The 21,093-nt window shown below is 37.6% G+C and overlaps 1 protein-coding gene across 1 annotated transcript; it reads right to left on the bottom strand.

Annotated features, from left to right (window-relative positions):
- Positions 1–1,088: 1,088 nt before the first annotated feature.
- scarf2 (scavenger receptor class F, member 2) lies at positions 1,089–20,862 on the bottom strand. The gene is made up of 11 exons (XM_079451290.1): positions 20,287–20,862; positions 17,274–17,332; positions 17,091–17,192; positions 15,480–15,999; positions 15,095–15,313; positions 14,686–14,814; positions 13,542–13,645; positions 11,767–11,881; positions 11,443–11,567; positions 5,363–5,512; positions 1,089–4,419 (listed from the first exon to the last, which is right to left on the bottom strand). Exons 1-11 carry the CDS (start codon positions 20,439–20,441, stop codon positions 3,332–3,334), a joined length of 2,766 nt encoding a protein of 921 aa, XP_079307416.1. The 5' UTR covers positions 20,442–20,862; the 3' UTR covers positions 1,089–3,331.
- Between the last annotated feature and the right edge of the window lie 231 nt (positions 20,863–21,093).

Below are 21,093 nucleotides of genomic sequence, written 5' to 3'. Positions count from 1 at the left end.
AATTTTAATTAATCTAAAAATATAGTCGATTATACAATGCTGGGAAATCAACGTATATATATATATATATATATATATATATATATATATATATATATAAATATATATAAATATATATGGGGAGTTTGGTTAAGTGTTCAAAAATCATGTTTTTTTTACTGTGCATTTCAATTAATATCAATCAAACGGCAGTTGGCTGTTTTAATATTAGCCATAATAACAAAAAATTACAGCTGACTAACACAATAAAACAACAAAAACAGTTATGTCTTTTTGGAACCAAACTCTTCATATATGTATATACTCTAGACTCTTTTTGTATAGATATAGGTCTGTGTGTAACATGTATATATTCAATATGATCTAGAGCCAGCAGCAGATGAATGTAACCTGTCAGAGCCTTTATATTCCGTGGTTGTAAAACACATGCAGACATAACGTTATTGCCACGTGAGGCTCAATGTCAGACGTTGCACGACGGCCTTGAATACATACGTGTGTGCGTGGATACTTAAACGTGCGAGTATAGCGCCCGGCTTCTCTGGTTTCAATTAGCGATCACATGATCTTCATTGCCTGCTGCTCATGAAACCTTGGCTGCTTTCTTCAAGTCCTCATCTCTCCCTGAATAGAGGAAAAAAAGAGAGCGAGAGCAAATACGTTGCGCATGATGCTTTAACTGCAGGGCCCCTCGCACAGACTTCCAACTGTTTCTGTGTGAAAGAGGCTGTTGTGCCAGTAGAGAAGCTCCTGTGGGCCCTTCAGACTTTCATGAGCATATGACCGCCGCTGAAACAGCAGTTTGCGCTATGAAAAAACCTCCCCAGGATCCCCCGCAATGCCGGCTAGGAGTCAGAGGAAACTGGAAAGTATTTAGCGTAGATGGATACAGGCGAAAGAGAGAGAAAGATTTTGAGGCTACAATATTTTCATGTGACCTTTTCGTAAAAAGTGCAATACATAACTTTCGATTCTCTACCATCATCACGGCTTGAAGCATAAGGTGACAGTCGTGGTGGTTGCCATGTTGAGATAACCGTCTGAGGACTAGAGAACATTGTAAGAAGACGTCAGTGAATTGTATGTTTACAAGTTACAGTTTTTTTATTTCAATTACGGTCACTGAACAACCAAACATTAGCATAAAATGACAAATCAGACAAAAAAAAAACCCCACGATTGTTAATGATAAGGTTCCATGTTTTAAGGCTAGGCTTCACTTTCAAACTCACGCCATACTCCTGTAAAAATCATATACTGCAGTGGGTTATGTTCTGGACTGCGTTCAAAAACATGAAAAGTCGTTTTTTGTCGATCATCCCGCGTGGATAAAAACGGAACATGAGGTTACATGCATAGATAACGGTCATCTCTCATTGACCTCTGCATCATACAGTTTATCGTTTCTAGAACAAGAAAAACAATAACGTCAACAGAGAAATGTGAAAAACCTCAAAAGGTAAACAGTGAGATATTTAAACATACAAACACAATGTACCTGATGTTGGCGCATAAAATAAGCAAAATAAATGTCATCAAATTTGAAAACCAGTTCATTTGACACAAAAAAGCAAGATATACGTCGTATAAGCACAGCTTACAAATGTAGGTAACAATATTATCACAAAATATCTTAGCATGTAGAAAAATATAACGTACCATATGAGGGAATAGCAGTTACTGTACACCACAATCAAAAATCCGGTCTTCATAAACCTGTTTACAATCTAAAAAGACCTAAAGGTCCATGTTGAATTCTAGATGTTTCATAAAAACTTTACTATCTAGTTTTTTTCCTTCATCTTTCTTTTTGGAATCAGCTCCAAAATTATTTTCAAGCGCTGTGGGGTGTTAGGGACAATAAACAAAGAGACAGATGAAAAATGAAAAGGCCTTTGGTCATCGTATCATTTTTGGAGCTTTGCTGAAACTGTATAGAAAAAGTAAAGCATTCAGACAAAACCAAGTCAACACCCTTAGCTGAAGTCTTAATCTCAAGTTTGTGCTCAATAAAGTTGTACCTGGGAGGTACTGCTTAGTTCAGTGGTTCTCAAACTGTTTTGTTGTGAGGCCCCCCTTTGTGTAGGGTGCCCCCCAAATAAAGACTTGCAATCTTAATTTTAATTAATCCCAAAATATATTCAGTTATACAATGCTGGAAAATAAATTCTTTTGGTTGGGGGTCTTTTTTTCTGATGTTTGATTGCATAAAATATTGCTATATTTCATAAAATGCCACAAAATCTGTGGCCCTCCTGGATTTATCTTGGGGCCCCCTGTTTGAGAAACACTGACTTAGTTGCTTAATACTGGCATTTTGTTTCTATCCTAAAACCGATGACAATGCAGCATGGCTGTCTATCTCTGTAGTAAACAAATTTGAAAGCCAAACATACACTTCTATAACACGTGTCCTATCATAATAATGCTAATATACAACAATACTGCAACATAAAGAGATAATAAACAGCATTATATGAAATGACAATTACAATCTCTTAACAGATATTTCAACTCAAACTATGTTGTTAAAAAAATGATATATGGCTGGTTGGTATTTTCACAAAATGTATTTTTATGCATTAAATTGTTCAAATAATGATTTGGTTATGTTTTGAAGGATACAAGTGTATTACTATGAACTTTCATGTGGTTCAACTGTCATTGGATGGGGGAACGCTGGTCTTTGGCTAAACTGCCTCTATTTTTATATACAATGTATGAAAGCAGACCATTATCTTACAATAAAAACATGATATTTTATGATGCTTTTTATTGTGTTGAACATACAAATACTGTAAGCCTGAGAGAAAATAAGAGTAAAACATATTTTTGCATCAATCCTGTACCGCTTCAGTACCATGGGTTTGTTTTTTATACCAAAACCAACCTTTAAAAAAATTACGTCTTGTTAAATTGTTTTGTTCATTGTGTAGATAAAATGTATGGAATAAGCTTATTACACGAAATCTTCCTTTTTTACCTGTACAGTCATAGCAGTGAAGTGTTGTTTCCGATTTCAGAACCAAAATCCTTCAAAATAATAAATCCTTTAAGCAGCTCATTCATCGTCCATCCAATTCCTAAAGATAGGGAATCACAAGTTCTCAAAAAATTTGGATAAAAATAATTATGAACACATCTAGTATTAGGGCGTCGTATGCATGCTGATGCAAAGTCTTTTCCAGAAAAATATCTAATTCAAAGGCAGCATCACGTTTTCCTCACCCAGGATCAATCCCAGAATGCACTGAGATGAGTTTGGTAAACAAAAAATAATCCAAGATGGCGTAGAAGTAAGAGAGGTTCAGTTTTAAAGCAGAGCTCCTCACTATTTGACTGTCTGAGGTGGCATAATGGCCGTCTTTGGAGTGGTTTTGCTTTCCGTTTCCAGTGTTCCCTCCTTTCCTTTTTTCCTCGGTGGTTTCTTGATGGGCGTTTTCTTTGGTGTGACATCGCCTTCCACTTCTACCTTGGTCCCATTTATCCCCTGTTTCTCTGGACTTGTAGGCTCAGGGGTCGAGTCTGAAATGGGGGACACCATCTTCTGCAGGTTACTGGAGGTGGGCAGGAGGGGTTTGTTGTTCCCTGTTACAGAACGCTTGGTCTTTTGAGGTGGGGTCGGTTTCTCTTTGTTGACTTGAGGGGTCGAGATGCCATTGGATTTGACCCCCACCATGAGACCCTCATTTCGATTTAAGCTCTGGGTCTTCTCTTTCAGCTGAGCAGCCAGTAGGGTGGCAGCCTCGGAGTTCATGTGCGGATGCATGATTTTTGGACTCTTGGGTGGATCTTTGCTGGTGTCATTGGTTTTCTTGTCCGAGTGGAAGTTGCCGATCTTCTTCCAGGCATTTTGGAACGTTCCATTGAGGTGATCTATGGTATCAGAGGTTTTGCTTTTGCTTGGGGATTCGTTTCCATTGGCCTTCTTGACGTCTTGATGCTTCTCACCGTTCTTGCTCAACTTCTCTTTTGACCTCTGTTTCTCATCAACTTTTCCAGAGCTCTTCTTCTCGTTTTGCGCTGTCGGAGTCTGGCCTTGCTCTAATTGGTTGCTTCCAGCTGTTCCGTGGATCCAAGATACCTTCGGTTTGGTTGAAGGGTCAGGAGGACGAGGTTTTGTCTTCTCTGGAGATGGTGCTTTGCAGTTACCTTTGACCTCCGGTGCCGAACTTTCTTCCTCCTCTTTGGAGTGTTTTGAAAGACGGGCGATATGAGCGTAAACGGCGCCCATGGTGGACTCTGAACCGCTGGTGGAACCCTCGCTGTCTGAGAACTTCAGGAGTGGCTGCTCGGAACCGTCATTAACAGACGGCTTTGTTGTGTCTTTGAGGGATGTGTACTCTCCTTCATCTTCATTGGGTGTTGATGAAATTTCTTGAGCAACACTTCCTTTCTCACAACTGTCATTCATGGACTCTAAGAGGGCAAGAGAGAAAACAAAATATGTTAGAGAAAAGCAATGCGTGACAAGATTCTATGACGAACTGCTACATCCATGACTGGGTGCTATTAATAATAATAGTGACTTTAATAACTGTGATGATTGATATTGTGTTAATATATTTCTATATGATATCATAAAAAATTCAGTAGCAGTATCTGGTTAACAGCCAACATAATAGGTGGCAGTTTTGCACACTCTCTCTGCTGTCCTACACTTACTTTGAGTGTGATTCATTCTCCAGAAAAACTAAATTCATTCAAATTAAACTAAAGATGAATTTGACTAATATTGGTTATTTTTTATACAGTAGATATCACAATAATCTTGTTATCATGAACTCGTTGGGATATAATAACCAATATTGTTACAGCCCTACATTAGAAATCAATTGTTAAAGACATCTCATTATAAAATGTAATATATATTTATTAACCTTTTGTAAATGTACTTATTTATTTAAAACAAATTATTTATTTCATACAATTTCACTTAAAGAGATAGTTCACCCAAAAATGAAAATTCCGTGGTGTTTTATTCACCCTCTTGTCATTTTAAACCTGTTTGACTTTCTTTCTTCTGTAGATCACAAAAGGAGGTATTTTGAAGAAAGTAAAAAACCGAACAGCAACGTTATGATCTGAAGAAAAAAGCTTTTATATATATATATATATATCATCAATGCATATGCATTAACAATTAGAACACACATTTGTGTTTTCTTTATCAAAATAAATTTTGCCAGCAAACCCGAAACATTTCCCCTCCAATACCATAATTTATGCAAGAAGAGGCCTTAGTCACATCCTGAAAGACTATTTATAGCGTTTGCTGTTGTATTATCTCTCTACACATGACATACCAAAGGACCTTTACCACAGAAAAATCTCTATTTGGACAAACAGATGGCTGTCTCACCTTCGGGTGGGAGGGAGTAATGATGGTCGTCTTCGCTCGTCTCGCAGGAAGAAAAGGACTCCTGGGACGACCACGATGGAGAAGGTTGGTCCACCACGGAGGGCGGCTCGATAATACTGTTGAAGGTGTTTTCTGGATCATGGTGGGTGACTAAGAGTTTGGACAAGAGGAAAACAAACAGAAAGGTTAGGTCAGCAGACCGCTCTCTAGGTTCCACACTGAACAAAAGCTCTTTGAAAGCATATGTGTGTGGAGGCTCTCCGCCGTGCACTGGTGAAAGACAATGCCAAGTCTACAGAATGAGGGCAGAATTGGTTTGAAAGCCAGCGTTGATGGCTGATTCTGGACTTTCAAGCACACACGTTCTCAAAAGAGGAAAGAATTTACTGTGGAGAATCAAGTTTATTATACTTAATATACGATATGGACATCATTTGTGCTTTTTATTTTATCTTAAAGTTGCCCCATAAACATAAAAATTATTGTTTACATCATTTTCGTTCCTTTTGTAGTTGTGTTGCTTTATTTCAACAAGCTTTTCAGAAAACTGCCATAAATAACAAAAAAGTGTACAAAGAGCATTTCCGTCTGGACAGTTTAAATGTGATGATGCCTTCATGCTGACCTAGAAAACATGGTTAGCTAGAGATTCCTGTGGTCTCCTTTCCGCCATGAGGCAACGAAGTATACGCCAACCACACAAGCTAGCCTGTCCCGATTTGGTCTTTTTAATATTTATTATTTAGCCGTGCAACCCTTGAAACCACCTTCATCATACTTAAAAGGTCTAACTTGAAGACCCAGTCAACATGAATCAAAAGAAACCATATTTACATTCTGCATACAAGATATTGCGCAACATTCATTAATTGTGCATCATTCCAAAAAAGTAAAAGGGTTTTGGTAATTTTGGTTTAAACTACAGAAACAAATGTTACTTTGGCCTAGCGGCTGAGACGTACACAGTGAAAGATTCATATCAGACGCTTGAGGAACCACGGGCTGTTTACTTTGGTTTCTACACGCTCACAGCGAAAAACACTCCAAGAATTGAACTTTACTGTTTAGTTTAACCATACGCAATTTGAGCAAACGTACAGTAGATGCTTCTTGCTTTTCTTTGCTTTTTGCTAAGGGCTCATCTTACTCATTTCTCAGAGCTCATTTCTCCAAGGACGGTAAAACTGTAACATTTGCAAAACTTCTTAACATTTCTGTAAACCACAGAGAAATAAAATGCATGTTTGGTGAATCGCCTATAACGTAACAATTTACATTCCACTCTTTATTCGTTTTCCGAACAGCTGGCGAGAACTTCATGTCAAAGGAAAATCTTATCTTTGTGTTTTCTGCTGATCATAGGGATTCACAGGGTCATTGTGGGACCACCACACCATGAAACGCACAACATGCGTGTCGGGGATTCATACAAACAGATGCAATGGTGTTATAAGAGTTACTGACATCGGACAACTGCTGTCTTCGACTGAGACAGAGAGACTCGGTCCGGCAGCCCACCCCATTGCTATACAGACATTGAACAAATGTGCATTAGTGGCTCATCCACAGCTGCGAAAATTGCTCTGCTGTTGCTGTAGGGAGCAGGTGGCCTGTCTCTCTGACGCCTGTCTAGAAACATGTTTATAAATGGACAAAAATAAAATAAATCAAGCCAAGTCAAATGACCTCAAAAAAGTTAAAGGTTTTTAGTAAAGTGAAAGAAATGTTAAAAAAATTAACAGTTTTAGGACCATCCGTTTTTGTATGTATTTATGCATGCACTCTATCATTTTACGCAACATTCTTGTTGTGTTAAGTGTAAAACAATGACCACCAAAAAATTCATATTACTGTTACGTTTATGACAATAAAGTAGGTTTATGACAGTAAAGAGATCAGTGTTGGGTGTAACTAGTTACATTGAATTACTTTTCACTAAAGTAATGTAGGCTAAAGTAAAGTAAGGGATTACTAAAATGTTCTGTAATTTAATTACAGTTACTTCAAATGTAATTCAACTAAATACTTTGAATTTGGATTGAATTTACTTTACAAAGTCTAACTTTAAAATCCGTGCTTTAATTCTCACATTTGTAATACTTTGGGCAGTTAATAATAGTACTTTATGAAGTCTATTTTATTTATTTGAAGGAAAGAGCCATTTCATGTCTATCCTTAAACCACTTAACAAATCATGGTTACTATAGAATATAGAAAGTAAGATATTAAATTAGTAATAAGTAAGTAAATACTCTTTGGAGACATTTACATAGTCATCTAATTACACTATTGAATATGTAATAAGTAACTAGTAAATCATTACTTTTTGAGAGTAACTTTCCCAACTCTGTATGTAAAAATATTATCTATATCGTGTTATCGCAATAGCAAAATTGTCCCGGCGGAGAGCTTTACACGACGGGACCAGGGAGAGGCCCGACACGCGCCCTCCCTCTTCGGACTTACAAGGTTTTAGAAGGACAAGGACGATATGATGCTTTGCAACAATGCTAAATTTTGTCCTATAGAAATTCATTTCAGTTGAACTGAATAAAAAATTGTTACAATATAACTTCAATAAAACTAACTTTAATACAATTTAAGGCGTAACATCAAAAGAATTTAACATTTTAATCACTAAAACATGTTTGTTTGCATTGTTTTGTATTGGTTGCACTGAATGCAAAATAGACATCATGTTGAGATTGATTCAATTAAAACTCAGAAACAACGAACAAAACACAAGGTTAAATTATTTCATTTACATATCTTAAGAAAACAGGTGAAATGGCTTTTTCTGTCATCATTTTATACAATTTAAAAAAATAAAAGATGTTCTTTTATAAATCCGATAAAAAATTTATGTGATATAGTAAAACAAGTAACACTGTAGTGCATTATATTAAGTACCATCAAATATGGTTGAATATAACCCGTTTTTTCCCAAGATTTTATAGTGAACGAGCTGTGTTCTAATGTGCATTTTATCTACCTTAAATTACATCACATTAGTGATAACAATTATTACGCCTAAATGAATGCTTGACAAGCTTGGGTTTTAACAGTTCTATATGACAATTAATATTTTATTAAGTCTAGCCATCTTTAACTGTTCAATTCAATTTTATTCAATTTAATTTGTATAGCGCTTTTCACAATTTGCATTGTTCAAAAGCAGCTGTAGCCATAACGTTTATGTACTCCAAGTATAAATAATAAACTATTGGAATTAGATTAGAAATTGACACGTTAATGTGTTTATATGCAGAAAACCGCAGCTCCACCATTCAATTGTATGTGTTTATAGTCAGCTTTTGCCCTTACCAATATGGCGGCAGCAATGACGTTGGATCCAGCTGACAATGGCACGTCTATATTGAGCTTTCGGGCACCTAACACATTTAGTAAGGATCCTACGCACAGGTTTAAAAATGAGACCCCAGGTCACATTTTTTCAAATGTCTACAGTGGCGATTTTAAAGCAAAATGCCTGTTATAGTGATGCTTTTTCCTAAACATCTTTATTTAAACAATGTACAGAAACACAATGTTAAACTCTCAGGAGAAAAAGGTTGTAAACATTTGCTTTTTCGCCCTATTCCTAATCTAAATCCATCATTACCAGCTGTAACATGGTTAAAAACAGCTCTGAAATACCCAGAGGTATATTTGGTCACTTCCTGTCTGAAGAACCCCCACAGCCCACTGCTCTCCATATAGGGTAGAGTTACAAAAAAGTAGGGAAGAAAAGAAAAAAAGCAGACATCCCTTTCGCCTGTGGTCAATGAGGACAGCAGAACCGCCGGTTCGCAAAAGGAAGAGAAGGAAGCACGAGTGATATTTTCATCCAGCTCCACCCATAAAGTGAGAAGTATGAGGGGGTGGGGAAGACCAGAAAAGGACCTGGTAGATCTGCATTTGCTTTTTTATTTTCCCTCTCAAATTCTGTCATAGGTTCTCAAATATCTTCAGGGTAACAAAGTGCCATCTTTTTATTGCATTTCACCACGTGATTGGTCTCTCCTGGGTTTCACGGCCTGAAGGTTTATTGAAACAAGCTGCAGGCCATGCTTGACCCTAACCAACAGGGCCATTATTGTTTAAAGAGGATATTGTTACCCAAGCCCGACGGCAATGACTTCTGTAATGTGTTAAATTAGGTGAGGAAGCACATGTCTTTAAGATGGCAGCATGGCTTGGAGCTTTCTCTCATTGGCTTTGTTGTTCTCTCTCATCCGTGGCCAACTGTCCACACACTAGAGCATTGTGTTATATATTGTGTTAAATAGTTGTGACGTCCATATTAATTTTGACCAACCAGCTGTTTTTTACAGTCTTTAAGAAAAGCATATGAAATTGAATAAACCAAATTTGGGAAATGTGCATTATTGTACCACATACATGATTTTTTTTTAAGTTTATTTTCTTTAAAGCGTCAGTCCATAACTTTCACTTCTCTATTGTCCTCGATGTTTGAAACATTGTAGGTTACATTATTTCCTTTTATGTGCATGGGTTGAAGTCAAATGATGGCAAACTGATATTCCCATAAATTGTACTCGACAGCTGAACCCAACTTGCTCATCTTATTTATGTACCTTTATTTCTCTTTTAATATGAATATTGTAAACAAATCCCTAATAAAAAAGTATACTATATTTGCATGGGCATATAAATTAAGTCATTCAAGTAAACTTCTGCCAATCCAGTTCCTCAACTACAAGACCTAATTTCTTATAGAGGTTTATTATAAGGGATCTTAGTTATCTGTTTAGATGCAATTTTATTTAAATTGTATTTAACTTTACCCAATGCACATTTATAGATATAGATTTATAGATGCTAAAGGAAATGTGGAAATTAAAAGAAAAGCTAAAGACTCAAACACTTGCTAAGAGCCAAAATAAATAAAGTCCCTGTGGATTCTTTTCAAACCATCAACATCCCATTAGGCACTTTTGTCCCTTGACTTTTATCCATAATTTAAAAGTAAAGAGCGTCATTTTGGTTAGAAAAAGAGCGCAATGAAGTCAGTCTCAAGATTTAATTGAAATCTTTCAGGGGCGGTTTCCCAGACAGAGATTATTTCAAACCAGGACTAGGCCTTAGTTAAATCTGGATATACAAATTGTTTTCTAAAACATACTTTACGACAAAACATTACATCTTGAGGCCAAACAGTCACACGTATATATTTTAAGAAATGCCAGTGCAAGTTGTTTTCGACAAAGACACTAACATTTAAATTAGTTTGGGACTAGGTTTATGCCCTGTCCAGGGACCAGTTGCATAAACTATTTAGTTTATGTTGACAAGTTAGTGTTCCTGTTTCAAGACTGGTCATAAAGTCAGTTACATAAAAAGGTAGATTGGTCTTATCTAATAAATGTAAGACGCATGGTCCTAAATAATTGCAAATCAGTGAGACTAGTTGTTAAGACACAGTCCCTAAAAGACTTAAAACTAATCTTGAGACGGACTTCATTGCAATCCATTAAATATAATAACATTAAAATAATAATAAATAATCAAAACCTCAACAAATTACAGTTTACCCTTAAACCATGAATGTGAAAAGTGCCAGTTCGCAACATAAAAGCCTGTAGGCTAGATGTAAATATATAAAAAAACACCACAAACAAGAAATGTCGCTCACGAAGCACAGCCAATAAGAATCAAGACACTAAGACTAAACATCCTGAAAGCTGATGCAAAAGTACACATACAAGTTCATGTGTCGCTTATTTGGTTTAATTCAACAGCCTGCTCTATTTAAAAATAAAGGTGCTTCACGATGCCATAGAAGAAACTTTTTTGTCTAGATGGTTCAATAAAGAGCCTTTAACATCCGAACCACCTTTCTGTTTCACAAAAGGTTCATGGTGGCGAAAAAAGGTTCTACGGATTGTAAAAAGGTAAGAAAGAGATGCTTCTGTGGAGAACCTTGGACTGAAGGTTTCTTTATGGAACCAAAAATGGTTCTTCTATAGCATCGCTGTGAATACAATTTTAAGCACCTTTATTTTTAAGAGTGTGACCCAAATCATACTTGTTACAAGATAATGGAAAAACAGACATACCAACAACTTTAGGTAGTTTTTGTCTCTTGAGAGGGATTCTGGGAAGTTTGGTGCTGATTCGACTGAACCCACCACAGAGGATTATTTTGGCCTTCTTGCTGTTGGTGGAGTTTTCCTGGTCAGCGCTGAAAGAGAAATGATGACGTTAGACCGTTTTGACAACTTTGGCTTTGTGTCTGCGTCGAGAGATGAATCCAGATGAATACAGACTGGCTTAGTCAAAAGATGACCTTTCACGCGTTTTAAGTTTTTTCTTAGACAAATCTTTAACCCTTAATATCATTTAAAACAAGAATTTAAAGGCTGGTGTGGTTTCGAACTCACTTGCGATTGTTCTTGTTGCTACAGAGAAAACAGCAGCACAGCAGGGAGAGAAGGACAATTAACAGGAACGTCACTAATGTTCCTGCAGCTATAACTCCCATCCGCTGGTTAGGATCTGAGAAAAAGAGAAAGATCACAAACATGAACAAATCCCACAATTCAAACGCTTTCCAGGATGGATGGAGGTTGTAATACTGCCGAACGGGGAACCAAAATGCAATTTTGGTGTATAAAGCAGCCAAAGGAACACTGGAGACACAAACATTTTAATAATAAAGAGACCATTTCAAGTGTATCATTTATATCTATGTGTTTGGGTAAAAGTATTCATTTTGTTTCATTCGGAGAACTACTGACAATATTTTCCCTAAATCTTAAATAAAAATATAGATTTTATTTACGTTTATTTGCAGAAACAGGTGAAAATAACGGAAAAGATGCTGCAAAGACTCTTAACGTTTTTCACGGCTGTACGATATATTTTAAAATGATCCATCCCGAAGTTTGTGCGAAACATTTAAACTCAGATTGTTTTGTGCTTCTGTCAAAATGTAATTCAAGAGAAAAATATAAACAATGAACAAACAAGAGATAAAGCATTACAGCAGACGACCTTCATTTTTCTGTGTGATTTATGAGAGAAAAGAGACGCTCTCGCTCTGGGTAAAGCGTTGGGGTGTGGGACATCCACATGTCCTGAATGCTCAGCTGTCTAGAGGAAAGCCTCATTGAGGTCTGCCGCCATGACATCATGACTGCTTTCACTCAAGTCCCTGTGCTAACCCACACCTTTCCTCCTGGCCGTTTCTCTCACTCTCTTCCTGGAGTATTTCTCTCAGCTGTGTGAAACAACACAGGCTCGCTCACAGGCAGGAAAGGGCCAAAAACCCAGCCGTAAAACTGAGACACTGCTCTGGAAAGCCCATCAGGATGGCCATGTTAAACTGCTGCAGTGACCTACATAGTGAGGACTACGTGCATGCGTACAGACAGCAACTGTTGCTGTGTTTGTTTTTAAAGGGAAATGACAAAACTTTATATTGAAATGCTTATTTAATGCCATGATATTAAAGAAAAAGCCGGATGAAAGTTAATTGTACATTGTACTAAGACAGGGGTTTTATTCTGTGTCGCAAATACCACTCACCATTAGAAATCTAACGGTATCCAAATTTCACATCACGGTTATAGTGAACAACATTGTCACGATCAGTGTAATATGCTGGAAATATCCAAAAAGTAATGGATTTTACAAAAGTGACTTTTTAAAGTTTTATATTGATGTGACTTGCTAAAAAGCACGTTAATAAACATCAAATAAATAACATTCATATTAATTCTGGCACAATGGTTGTTCTTAATCTGTCATCATTTCTTTGCTCTGATGAACACAGAGAAAGATATTTGGAAGAATGTCAGTAACCAAACAGTTCTTCGCCACAATTGACTACCATAGTAGGGAAACTTACTTTTTAAATTTCTTTGTCTCGAAGGTGAGTATGTGATAGAATTTTTTATTTTTGGGTACACTGTCTCTTTAAGTCTCGTCTGTGAAACCCATCCATAATGTTCCACCTTTAGTAAGTGACACACTGGCGAATTTGTACAAAGGGTCAAATCTTGATCGGACCCCTGTGTCATCTGGCCCTCCTTTTACGTAATGGAAAATATGACGGATGTTGGACCCCACAAATATGTCTCAATGTTTCGGGAGATCTGTGTCTCTGGCAAATGACACAAAGCTCTAGATATTCACAAAATTGAGTTTCTCTTACATAGATTGCAGGCCCCTGAGACCGCGTTGCAGTTCTTGTCGTGGCAAGGACAGGTCTCGGCGCAGTTCACTCCAAACTGACCAAATTCGCATGTCAGGTTGCAGCTAAAAGCAGGAAAGAGAACCAAAAAGAGCACAACAGACTGTTGAGGGGAGACTGTGTAAAAGAATTGTGTACATAGCAACAGGAGCTTCCTGTACAAACGGCATCAGGCAATTTGGGCAATTACACAATTATTACCATGATGTCATCACAGTCATTTCAATGGAAACGGAGAACATTCCAACATTAAAAGTCAATGGGCACTTTATTAGACTTTCTGGCTATGTTTATATAAAAAAATGTTTGAGGAATATCATACAATATCAACATCATCCTGTAGCTGAAATGTTGTCAGGGTAGTAACCGTGAACCGGAAGTTGCGATTACTTTATCTTCCGTTTTCTGACGCATTTCTTAGTGAATTAGAATTTAGAATGAAAAAAAAATTGTGGGAGCGGCTTATTTTTACTACGAATTGATTTGATCTATAATAAAAACAGACGTTGGAACTGTGAGCAGACTGACAGTTGAAGTGAAGGAGTTAACAGATGCTCCACCCAAGCCGCCTAAGTCACGACATTTGTGATGGATAGTCACTAGAAGGCGGAAGTGCATTTACAGATTTTAAATGAAGATTATGAGGGCACATGAATTTTAAAAAGAGAATGACACACATTGGTAAGCTATTTATTACAATAAATGCTGCCATGTTTCATGATAAAATGAGAATTGTAATTTTTTTATTTCACTGGGACTTTAATGGTTCAATTCCTACAAACATTTAGAGCTTAAATACACCATAAATTGCTTTTAAAATATTTGTGCACGAATGTAAACTGTTTTGAATTTGCTTCCCCTGACGTCTACGATGCACTGTTCCATGTAGGAATATTTAGCAAAAATAATCAATCAGACATTATGTTTTAGAGTATCCTATTTAGCATCCTGGTTTAAAGGGTTATTCATCTTTAAACCATTATGTATGACACGTTCAATAGTTTTATTGTGATTCATACTCGTACGGAAACAGGGCTACATATCAACATGACCTAAGCTGTGGTTAACATTGAAAATATGTGCGTGAGTCAGAGATGTGACTTACTATGTCCCGTAAAATCCAGGGTCACACAGACACTCTCCTGTGGCAAAGTGACAGTCTCCATTGAAACAATGGCTGCAATCTTTCTCACAGTTTTCTCCGTAGGTGCCGTTGGGACAGCGCACTTCACAGCTGAAGTACAAATAAAATCCTTTGTTAATGTAAATAAACTTATAGATTGCAATGTGTTGACAACACACACTCAACCGTATTTCATCAAGTGATAACTATGGAGAACAGAGTTTTGCAATAGTGATGCTGTACGGTCATTGTAAAATATACTAGATCGCACAAGTGTACTGATAAGAACCTGTACACAGTATAATAATCAATAATATTCAATTTTAACTTATACAGTAAGCATTTTGCTTTGTTTGTTACAATGGCGTTTTCCATAATATAAAGATCATACCGATCTCCGATCCAGCCGGGATTGCAGTGCGAGCACTTTCCATCGATGCGGTTGCAGTAGTGACCGTCTTTGCACGGTGGACATTCATTCATACAGTTCTCTCCGAAGAAACCCGGCGCGCACATCTGATCGCATTTAGTTCCATTCCATCCGCTCTCGCAGGTCACACATCGACCCTCCGTTACCTTACAGGGCTGCTGGCCTTTACAGTGACCGCACCTTCAAAGAACAAACACGTGGAAAGATTGTTTTTGAAAGGGTTGCGTTTCAAATAATTTCAATTTGTTTGAAGAATGCTTGGATACAAAAGACAAGACACAGATATTGATTCACTTTCATAAAAATTTACGACAACTACAACCAAGTAATGTTAACATTTCCAAACCTGTTTCTGCAGTTCTGTCCATAGAACCCAGCTGGACACGGTTCGCGGCACAGCTTTCCTCTGTATCCGGGTTTACAGGTACACGAACCATCGGCCGGGTTACACTTCCCATGGACGCACTGGCAGTAGCGCTCACAGCGCTGACCCCAGAGTCTCTCCCTGCACTGACACCGACCTGTGAACTGCTCGCAGGGTGAGTTGTTGCAATTGCACTGCGCCCCGCAGTTACGGCCGAACCAGCCCGGGTTGCAGATGCATCGTCCCGAGGTCTGCTCGCACACAGAGTTGATGCTGCAGTAACAGTTGTTGTTGCACTGTGCTCCCCAGTAACCCGCATGGCAGGTGCATTTCCCAGTCTCCTGGTCACACTTCCCTTTCTGACAATGGCAGGGTTTCTCACAGTTTTCGCCCCAGCGGTTGGGGTAACAGGTGCATTTCCCGGTCACGTCGTCGCATTTACCGTTGGGGTGACATGTGCACAGGCCCTTGCAGTCGGGACCCCAGAACTGAGCCGGGCACTCTGGAGGAGGTTTAAAGAGAGTCATAAGACAATAGCTGGATATATTGACAGTGTTGCACTGGAGGTGGTCGAGTCGTGTAATGTGTCATATTTTACAGCTTAATTTGCCGATGATTTCTACTTATTAAGGTCATTTTTACCCTTTTTTACATTTTTGTCCAACATCCTACCATGCTAAACATGATTAAAATTCACTTTTAGCTAGGGCAATATTAAAAGAAAATGTGATATACGCTATTACATCTATTATAATGTTTAAAAACTGCAATTATATAATCATATTTCATTTTTTGGGAAAACGAAAGCGTCACTCCATCACTGTCCCTTTTGCGATCTGCATTGACCAATAATCACATCAAAATACATTTACATGCAGCCAAAATAATTTAGTTATTGCGAAATATTGCTATATGAATATGATATTTAATTGTATTTTATTTTAATATATCTTGCAGTCCTATTTTTAGCAGACAAACTTTTAAATAACCAATAGCCTTATGTCCAAATGATTTTTCGCCTTCAAGTGTTTTTATGGAAAGGTGACATTCCACTTTTAGAAAGCGCCTAGTTTGACAGTTTTGTTATACATGAGATCGGTGGGTTATAGGGCTTTCTTTTCTTTAGCTCCAAAGTTATGGAATGCTTTACCGTATGAGATAAGTCAGTATAAATCTCTTAGCACTTTTAAATCTTGTCTTTTAACACATTTTTTTTATGGAAGCTTTTACTTGATTTTTATATTTTAAATTTGTATGGTTTATTGTTAAATTTTACAATTGTGGATTGTTTTGTACTGAATTTAACTTGTAAAGCGCTTTGAGATGAACTTTAAAGGGGCAATAGAAAAATAAAGTTTAAAATTATTATTATACAACAAGATGAGTCAAGGTTTTATGAACATTTACCAGAAAGAGAAAGATTTTAAATATGTAGGCTGAAGACCACCTCGCCAGATGTAAACAGTGGTCCAGATGTTCTTCCGTTTTCATTCAATCTTAAAGATACTCGTTTAACCATTTTGGGTGTATTTTGTTCCAAAGTTTATACGGTGTTAAAGTTGGAGAAAAACTCATGATAAATTGACAACTTACTTGTGTCACAGCTTGCCCCAAAATACCCATGACGACAGCGGCACTCGTTTGGTCGTACACACACCTCATTTTCATTACAAGTGAAGTTACCCTCACAGAGAGCTGAAGACAAACAAACACAATAAACATGCAAATCATATGAAGTACTCAGTAAGAGATTCAACATACAGGAAATGAACTTACGTGTTAAACACTCTTCGCCTTGTTCTGACCATCCGCTGCAGCACACATACCCTGATGACCTGTTAAAAAGATGACAAATCATGTTACCAGTTAGTACATTGGAACACACAACATACGAGTCAAATGTGTTCAATCTGTTATTCAAAAACTCTTATTTAGAGAATATACAGTATATATATTCCAATGACATTCCCCAGTATTCTCTCAGTTTTTTGAAAACATCTGAAAATTTGCATCAGCCTGTTTTGCAAATGCTCTGACCCAAATTTCAACTGTCCAGGAGAGATCCAAGCACAACTCATTCATGTGGTTCACAGGGAACACTGCGGATGTCTGGGTGCCATCTGCCTGAGTTTCACAAGAGCAGATGTTTCAGATAGCGAACATACATAGACTCGCACAAACACAAGCGTAAGCATTCATTTCCATCTCCACCCGCTTGCTGTCAGAAGGCGACATGGAAACCAGACATGCGTTTGAAGTGATAACTTTGTTGGGTCACCAGACATGGAGAAACAATGACTGGATGCAATGTAAGGCCACAGCCTGATGTGAATAGTAATGCAAAGGTCCTAAATCAGGCCAGAGTTCAAGTCTGTCTTGTCACTGGTCTTGGAATCATAATATTGGATTTAAAGGGAAAGATCACCCAAAAATATAAAATTCACTCTTATGTCGTTCAAAGCGTGTCAGTGACTCTTCTGTAGAATACAAAATATATTTTGAGAAAGGTTTTGTGTCCATACAATGGAAGTCAATGGGGTCTAATGTTGTCTGGTTACCAATGTTCTTTCAAAATATCGTACCGTACTTTTTATTATTTGGATGAAATGTGATCTGGACTTTCTATAAGATACACCCTATAATACTTCTAGACGCGCATCAAAACAGCTTATGCATGCATGAAGATATATTTTGAATTGAATGCCTAGCTCTAGCTTCACTTCAGTTATCTCCAACATTGCGTTCGCGCTCACACACACACGGATATAACGCAAAAAACAAGCTTTTATGGTTATCCTTTAAATCTATCAAATGAGGACTCCTATCTCCAGTTCAAGTGGTTTCTCCTTAAAGCGAATACCCTTGTAAGTGCTGCTCGGATGTAAGACATATGCCGCCCCTCATATTCCACCACATGTGACCTCCATGAGGCCTCGTCCACACTTTCGCTTCCTCTTGAGCGTGGGGGTCGCTCTCTGCCTTCACTCAGGGTTTGTTTGGCCTGTGTCTTCCACAGACATGATCTACACCGCAGCCCTGACTTCCCTGCTCAATGTCAAACTCAACACACAAACACCACATCCAAAATAAGAAGGTAGACCCACGTTCACATACAGGGAATAGAGCTTAAACAAATGGAAAATTGGAAATTGAGCATCGCTCAACAGCTGGAGGGGGTAACGTGGTTCAACAACAATAAAATCCAGTGAGGGAAATCTGTGCAACTTTGTGAAATGAACGTGAACTTCCTGTCAACGTCTGTAGCTTGTGAGAAGCACCGCTTGGGAGAAAACGCTCTAGATTTTATCTGGTGGTTTCCATTTTGATCCTGAATTCAGCGATATCCATCTGGAGCCACTAATCTCAAAGTAAACATATTTTAAAACAACCGGGTAAACTATTCAGCACTTAACACGGCTAGAATTCCCCTAAAATGTCCTCCAAGCTGAAATACAACTATGTTGTATAACAGAACATAAAAACCAGCTTTGAAGTGAATAACACACATCATTAAGTCACTTTTTAATGACATATAAGCTATACCATATATAATCTATATGACTAGTAAAAGTCCAATATATCAGCCAGGCTGAAACTTTATATTTAATAATTTTTGGGATGATCTGCAAAAAATAATCAGATCCAAAATCTATAGCCTGAGACCCATGTGAAAGCTGTACAATACTGGTTTGCACATGCCCGTGATATCAGTCATCTACATCAACCTCGACTTGCTTTCTGAATTCATTCTAGGAATAAAATGTGACCTGCATTTTATTCCATGTGGAATGGACGGAGAAGACTATTGTGTTATGGTTAGATGTCGCACCCCTGATAAATTACTTCTGTGTTTACGTCAGGGAATAGTTAACAATCTGCAACAAATGTGGAATTACAAAGATAATGCTTTATGTTTGATCCTTCTGCTCTTACATATACAAAGTTGAATGGTCAAAGAAGGTGCTTTTAAGAGGATTCTTCATATATTTAACACTTTAAAACAAGGTTCCATTTGTTAACATTAGTTAACTTTAGTTTGTTAACATTAGTTCACTAGTTCACACAAACAATACTCTACAACATGTTAGTACTTCTGCATTTATGTTCATTTTAATATTTACTAATACATAGTCAAAAGCAAATTATGTTAACTTTAGTTAAAGTGCAATGAGCAAACAATGCACAAAACAACTGACATTAACAAACATAAATAAATGCAATAAAAATATTGTTCATTGATGGCTAATGCATTTGCTAATGTAAATATATAAGATTTGATTTTCCAAACTTTGTTAATTGTTGTTGTTCCACTAAATCATTTAAACTGTGCCACGACTTCAGTCCCAGAGTAACTGGTGTCGCCCCCTATCACTCAATGTGTGTGTGCGTGTGCGTATGTGTTACAGCAACAGGTTACAGCATACAATAAAACAAATCTTTGCTATTTCATATAGAGTTTAATTCATTCATTCATTGCATTGACATCATTAACAATAAATTAAAGAACTTGAAATGTGTGCGAGTTATCTATGTTACCTTCCCTGTAACGTTAAAGCTTAAAAACGTGCATTTTATTTATTTGGCAATACAATGCCATGTTGTATTTTATGCCTAAACACCTTTGGTATGATTTCATTTGATTCTAAACAATAAAGATAAATTGTCAGTGCGCTCAGTCTCGGATCGACTTACATTGCATTATCCTATACATTTATACATAGGTATGTGCGATCCCCTGGGATCGAACCCACAACCTTGCGAAAAAAAACACTTTTTTTATCCAACTTACCCTGGAGATTTGCACACATTCCTGCCCTTTGGATTGAGTTCGTGAGTAAAAGCGGAACAAAAGCAAAAAAACAGAACCACACAAACTGCTAAAGTGCCTTTCAGTGCCATGATAGAAGCATCATCATCTCTCCATGCGGTTCTTCTGCTCAGCATTCCTTTCCAAATTCACACTGATACTTTGTATCTCCAAAGCCCGAAATCCTCCGGCTGCAGACGTCAACGGGAAGTGTGGAATTTGCGTATTCGCTTAAATCGTAACGTCCCGTTTATCCTCTGCCTTTCGGACACCAAAGACTGAAAAACAGTCAGAGGAAGAAGAGAGAAGAGGTCGTGCAGAAGTTATACAACCAGACACAGCTTCTCCAGCTCCTGCGGAGAACTGGGTTTAGTTGGCGCTCCAAACACTGTAAGATGTAACTGGTGCATTGCTAAAAAAAGCGTTAAATATCCTAGTGATCCCTCTATTGTTAAGTGCAAAGTTTTGGAAAAGATGCGTTTCAAAGTGTGTCGAGAAACAAAAGGTCTGCGCAACTTTATGTGCGTCCATTTACTGTGGCCAGGCCAGCCTCCACTTAGAAAAAGTCGTTCAAGCCAAAGCCGCTTTAAGGCAAGCCTCCAATCGTAGCTAGAAAAGCGTAACGTTGCAGTACACAGGGGAGGGTTTTGCATGGGTGTCAATGAAGGACAGCCTTCGATGGGCTAAATAAACTGCTATGTGAGGAAATGGCGAACCATTTAATGAAGTGACAGCCTCCGCTAAAGTGATGTTTTACATCAAACAAGACTTTTGTCTGGAACTATGTAG

Source organism: Barbatula barbatula, assembly GCF_947034865.1.
Source record: "Barbatula barbatula genome assembly, chromosome: 2".
Lineage (NCBI taxonomy): Eukaryota > Metazoa > Chordata > Actinopteri > Cypriniformes > Nemacheilidae > Barbatula > Barbatula barbatula.
The sequence above is the reverse complement of the archived record's forward strand: the minus strand, read 5'-3'. Positions and strand labels throughout refer to the sequence as shown.

Excerpts from the sequence above, each read along its gene's own strand:
- scarf2 (XM_079451290.1), bottom strand. The coding sequence starts at position 20,441 with ATGCTGAGCAGAAGAACCGCATGGAGAGATGATGATGCTTCTATCATG. Across the intron at positions 17,193-17,273 it reads AGGCGAAGAGTGTTTAACAC|CTCTCTGTGAGGGTAACTTC; the intron begins GTAAGTTCATTT and ends GTTTGTCTTCAG. Across the intron at positions 11,882-13,541 it reads CTCAGGGGCCTGCAATCTAT|ATCCTAACCAGCGGATGGGA; the intron begins GTAAGAGAAACT and ends TCTTTTTCTCAG.